Raw genomic sequence first — 6000 nt, forward strand, 5'->3', positions numbered from 1 at the left:
CCTCCCCTCAATTTAACCATTTGTATCTTGTTGAGAAAAAAAAATTCATAAAAAAAATATATTTTTATGTCATTTCATTTCATATCTCTTAGCCATTTCAAGCACTACTTTTATCAAACACCGAAAATTCTACATGCTAACTTATCTGTTATCACCTACCAAATATAGATCATCTTCTTCATTTTTCACTCATTCCCTCTTCTAACAACATATATCTCTCTATTAAACTTAATCGCTCTCTTCATAAAAAAAATATAATCAAGAGGGTCAATAAGATTAAAAGAGACAGAAATAGGAAAGGGAACACCATTAGAAAAAGCAAAATTAAGGAGGAAAATTAATGAAGGAAAAAATAAAATCCATCACAAATTCCTTATTCGTAAAATTTGGTGACGAAATTTAATCTTTTGTTTTCTCTCACTAAATTTCCTTCACTTACCAATTATCTTAACTATAAAAGAAAAACTACCAACTGTTTTATCCACTACGAGCTATAAACTCATTCATTATTATTATTAGGGTTTTTTTATCATGTGCAAATTTGCACATGATAAGAAGTTTAAAGTAGTAACTTTGACTTGAAACTTGTGTATTTATATTAAATATGTAAATTTTTAATAATTAATTGTTGGTTTTCAATGAAAAGTTACTACTTTTAGTTTCTTTAACATGTGCAATATTGCACATGTTAGACAAACTCTTATTATTATTTTTTGGTACCAAATAAAGCCACTGTCCATGAATGCTATGAAATTACTATGATTATGATAAAATCTTATACAGGTCCTCTTCAAAAAAAAGAAAATCATATATAGGTCTTCAATAGTAGACCACTTATATGTTTTTCTTTTAATATAATATATGACAATATAATTTTTTTTTCCATAGAATAAAATTTAAGACAAGAAAAAGATATCGTTATCTAAAATAGAGAAGACATCCAGACTAAAAGAACACTTAAATTAATTTACATTTATCTTCTTTTAAAGACACCAACAAGACTCAAACCGAAACCTCCGAATCCGAGATTTGATAATACAATAATTTTGTTAAATGTATATTATCTAGACTATGACATACGCACATCATTATCTAAATTTATGTAACAAACGACACACACATATATAAACATGCGGGCGCCCACACACACTATTAAGTAATTTTTTTTTTTAATAATTTATCTCAATTTCTCATCAACTTCAATTTTGTAAAAGAAAATATATTTAATTTTTTTTCAACTTTTTTTTCAAAAAAGAAAATAAATAAAATTTTGAATCATTTAAATTATTTTGAGTTGGATTATAATCTATACCATATTTAATATTCAAAATTAAACTAATTGGATTTGGATGATGATAAAAAATAAAAGATAACATAACTTTTCGTTTTAACTTTGAATGAAAAAAAAGAGAGGGAAATTCAGTTGAGAAATAGAAAACCCTAGTAAATGGCTATAAATACCAAGAGAGGGGATGTGGTGAATCACTCTCTACCAAACCAAAAGAACACTACTGTGACAGGTTTGTACAATACATTGCCGTCAATTTTTTTTGTAGATATTTATTTTTTCGTACATTTGTTTTATTTTATAGATATATGCTTCTAATTAGTAATATTGATTTGACAAGAAACTTGCCAATTTGTTTGTGACCTAATAACCAAAAGAAAAAGAAAAAACGAAGAAGCAACGCATGTACCAATTTAGTTTGTGATGATGGGTTAAAGTTAACGTGATAAAGAGAAAAACATCACGAAACTTAGATTTATTGTTCTGATGCATTTTCCAAAGGCCAAATATGAAACCTGTCGTTTTATGTCTTCTCTTGCGGGTAAAGCAAAGTAAACTCAACCAACAATCATACCAAATAGAATAGCCGTGTGGGTTAGGGTTGTTTATCGCCGCTCGTGGGTTTGGGTCGTTTATGGCCGCTCGTGTAAGTCACGAGGCATGTGTTGCGTTAAAGTTTGAGTTCGGCTAGTGCCCTAAAAGCTAAACCCTAAATGTAAATATTTTATAAGTGCTCTTTGAGCCCTTGGATCTTTCCAGCTTTGGACTAAAGCACCACCCCACCCTAGATTTTCTCTATCAAAAAATTGCTAATATTCAATTTCACTAGTTTCTAATCACTTTTATTTTAAAGAGGTTCTAATTACTTTCTTCTCGAAAACCCTCCTTCCCAATTTTATTTTCATTCCTTCCTATTCTATTCTATGCCTAGGTAAGGATAATAATAACATTAAGGATATGCTATATTATTTCTTTGTGAGTACATTATGATGTAATATGATTATTGTTTTAAAGCCTTGGATGTATGATCTATCCATGTCCTCAGTTTTTTCTTTTTCCTGTTTTGATAAAAAAAAAAAAAAAGTAATTTGATAAGATTAGATTTGAATTCATACATTTTGCAGAGCTTTTACTTGAAGCTACATCACCTGAGGGATTCTTGGTCTTTGGATTTGCTTTTGGTGTCTCGAGGACAATTCAGATTCTTTGAAGAAAGTTGAATTTTGTGGTATGAATGCTTTTCTAACTCTTCTGGAATCAATGATTTGGTTTATTTTGTTATTGGTTGTGTGTTCTGTAGCTAAGATCAAGGAATAAGAAAGATAAAAAATGTATTTTTTTTAATATTTTAAGAAGAAGAAAAGCATTCATTCAATAAGAGACAAAGTGACATCAAAAGATTAAAACCTAGATTTAGAAATAGCAACTAAGAATTGATTCCAACCTTCTTTATATGGCAATATAAAGTACCAATAATTCATCTTTATGCATCCAATAGAGTGTTAATTTTGCTTAATATATTGTGGTGAACTGGTGATGCTAATTTGCAGGGAAAAATGGCAACGTTAGTTGAACCCCCTTACAGAATTAAGCCAAAGGGAAAGCATTATTATAGAATATCAAAAACATTGTTTGAGGTTGATATGAAGTATGTTCCAATTAAGGCTATTGGCAGAGGAACATATGGTGTGGTGTGCTCATCCATCAATAAAGATACTGATGAGAAAGTTGCAATTAAGAAGATTAGCAATATATTTGATAATTGTATTGATTCAGTGAGAACTTTAAGGGAGATGATGCTGCTTAGAAATATTCGACACGAGAATGTGATTGCTTTGAAAGATGTTATGATGCCGGTACATAGAACAAGTTTTAAGGATGTCTACTTGGTTTATGAACTCATGGAAACAGATCTTCATCAAATTATCAAGTCTACTCAGCCACTTTCTAATGATCATTGCAAATATTTCTTGTTTCAGGTACTAATTAGCCTGTCATACACATTCTCTGCATTTTTTGAGTTTGAGTATTATGGTGATCAGCATTGATAATAGAAACAGTAATTTACTAGTAGAATGCAATCAATCCGTCCTTTATGAATTTTAAATATTTGCTTAATTCACTTAACCTTTGAAGTGTTACTAATCATATACTCTTATTCTAGCTACTACGTGGTCTTAATTATATTCACTCTGCAAAGATTCTTCACCGAGATTTGAAGCCTAGTAATCTGCTTGTCAATAGCAATTGTGATTTGAAGATATGTGACTTTGGGCTTGCCCGAACCAATGGAGTGTATGGCGAGTTTATGACGGAGTATGTTGTCACACGCTGGTATCGTGCTCCCGAGCTTCTATTAAGTTGTGACAGTTACGGAACCTCCATCGATGTGTGGTCCGTAGGATGCATTCTTGCTGAGATTCTTGGTAGAAAGCCAATCTTCCCTGGAACTAGTAGTTTGGATCAACTGAAACTAATTGTAAGTGTTCTTGGGAGTCCGCATGAATATGATCTCGAGTTCATTGATACTCAAAGAGAGAGGATGTTTATCAAATCATTTCCTTATACACGAGGGGTACACTTCTCTAATCTATTCCCACAAGCGGATCCATTAGCCATAGACTTGTTACAAAAAATGCTTGTGTTCGATCCGACGAGAAGAATTACTGTCTCAGAAGCACTTCAACATCCATATATGGCTGATCTATATGATCCATGGTGTAATACTCCTGCTGAAGTCCCTATAAATCTCGACATTGATGAAAATTGGGGCGAACAAATGATTAGAGAAATGATGTGGAATGAGATGCTACATCACCATCCTGAAGTTGCTTATGCCAATGCATAAGTGTTTCTAATTCACAGTTTTTATGTAGTAGTGATTTTGTTTTTTAATAGAGAAGCTTCAACCCGAAGTGCTTATAGCTACCGGATTTTTGCTTGTACCATGTTACTTTATTTAATGGGCACTTTGTGCTATTCATTCCCATATTGATATTGACATGTTTTGGTCTTTGGTTGAGGTTGAATTATTTAATGATGATCAGCCGTTTCTTTAAATTTCACAAATGAGCACTTGGTCACACTAGTTTTTAACACCTCTTATACAATTTGTTCTCAAGTGAGGATGCTAAGCTGTGCAAATGGTGTTGTCAAAATTGAAGGTGAAGGATGATATTAAATAACACAAATAAGAGTAAAAATGTTATTGATGATTTGCACTTCTTTTACGTTTACAGTTTTCCAGCACAAGTTTGGGCTTGAAACACGTATTGAAAAACACACAAATTCGATAATATACAAGTAGACAAATACTACTTGATAACACCAAGTCCTCCCCTAGCACCCCCTCTCCTCCGATTAATCTTTTGTATAAATTATTTAAATCTTTGATTAAAAAATCAGTTAAATTCCATTATAATAGGAGTGTTCCACTACAATATAAGTTAAATCTTTATTTCTAAAATTTACTACAAAATATGATAAAATAATCATACAATTGATGCTCGTTTTTACTTTTGACGTTCGCAAGTGTGTATACTAGAAAAATAAAATAAGTTTTGGTTTGAATGAAAAAAAGAGAGGGAAATTCAGTTCTCATACACTGAAACCTAAGATATATTCTTTCTTTCTTTTTGGTGGTGGCCGAGATTCGAAACCCGAACCTTACATATATTATGGATTGTCCGTACCAACTGAGCTAAGCTCACGAGGACTAAGACATATTCTTTCAGTTTCTTAGAAATCGTGGTTGGGCCTAACACAACCCCACAAAACCGGCTTGCGAGGTGAGGATTGCCCCCACTTATAAACACATTGTCAGGCCATGTCCTGTCCGATGTGGAACTCTTAACACCACCCCTCACGACCAGCACTATTGAGCTTGGTTCGTGGACATAAATGGTGGGTGGCCCGATAGCGGAAACCTAATAGCAGGTGGCCCAATGGATCTTGGAGATGCTATGATACCATATTAAATTGACTATTACTTTTCCCACCCTATGTCTTTCCTCGCGCGCCCTATTTTTTTCTTCCAATTTTACCCCTGGTCCGGATTTCGTTTTCCGGATTGCATTGTTAGAATTTTGCAGATGTTTCCGGATTTGAAAATCCGGAATAATATTTTACCAGAACTTTTGCAACTTTAATCTTCAAAATTCGTAAAATAAAATGCAAATAAAATAAAAAGCAGAAATAAAAAGACACAAATATAAAAACAACTCATTTTATTAATATATGAACAATACATTACAATAATTTTAAAGCTTTTTAAGCTTATTACATAAGATCCTAAATCTATTTCTAATCTCCTGTGAGCCTAATTCTAATATCCTAAGAGCTAACCACTGGTATGTGATGGGACATACCAGTAGTTTTCCTATTGGAGGAAAACCGGAGGAGGGGGAAGAGGAGGGCGGGAAGAAGAGAACAATGCCCTTGAGGGAGGTGGGGGGTGCTCAAACTTACGCCTAGACAGGCCAAGGTAAGAACCACACTGACCCACAGGACCCTCAGATGAACCACACTTCGTTGCAGCGCGATTCCATCCTCATTGACCGTTCATACAAACCCTGAAAGTTTTCAACGAGGCCCTTATCTATGAAAAGCCAACGATGGAAAACCATGGTTGTAGAAGGAAGAAGAGGAGGAGAGGGTGGGAGAGGATTATGTGAGAAATGGTGGGGTTTGGAAGGCTATTTATAAGGAGGGGT

General features: G+C 33.3%; 1 protein-coding gene across 1 annotated transcript; it reads left to right on the top strand.

The window, feature by feature from the left end:
* Positions 1-1762: 1762 nt before the first annotated feature.
* LOC11417991 (mitogen-activated protein kinase 7) lies at positions 1763-4317 on the top strand. The gene is made up of 4 exons (XM_013591182.3): positions 1763-2219; positions 2413-2516; positions 2839-3267; positions 3453-4317. The coding sequence occupies exons 3-4, from the start codon at positions 2845-2847 to the stop codon at positions 4134-4136; spliced, it is 1107 nt and encodes a 368-aa protein (XP_013446636.1). The 5' UTR covers positions 1763-2219; positions 2413-2516; positions 2839-2844; the 3' UTR covers positions 4137-4317.
* The last annotated feature ends 1683 nt before the right edge of the window (positions 4318-6000 follow it).

This window comes from Medicago truncatula, chromosome 8, assembly GCF_003473485.1.
Source record: "Medicago truncatula cultivar Jemalong A17 chromosome 8, MtrunA17r5.0-ANR, whole genome shotgun sequence".
Lineage (NCBI taxonomy): Eukaryota > Viridiplantae > Streptophyta > Magnoliopsida > Fabales > Fabaceae > Medicago > Medicago truncatula.

Bases quoted from the DNA above. Each gene is read 5' to 3' on its own strand.
- LOC11417991 (XM_013591182.3), top strand. From the start codon at position 2,845: ATGGCAACGTTAGTTGAACCCCCTTACAGAATTAAGCCAAAGGGAAAG. The intron at 3,268-3,452 runs GTACTAATTAGC...CTCTTATTCTAG, and splicing joins GCAAATATTTCTTGTTTCAG to CTACTACGTGGTCTTAATTA.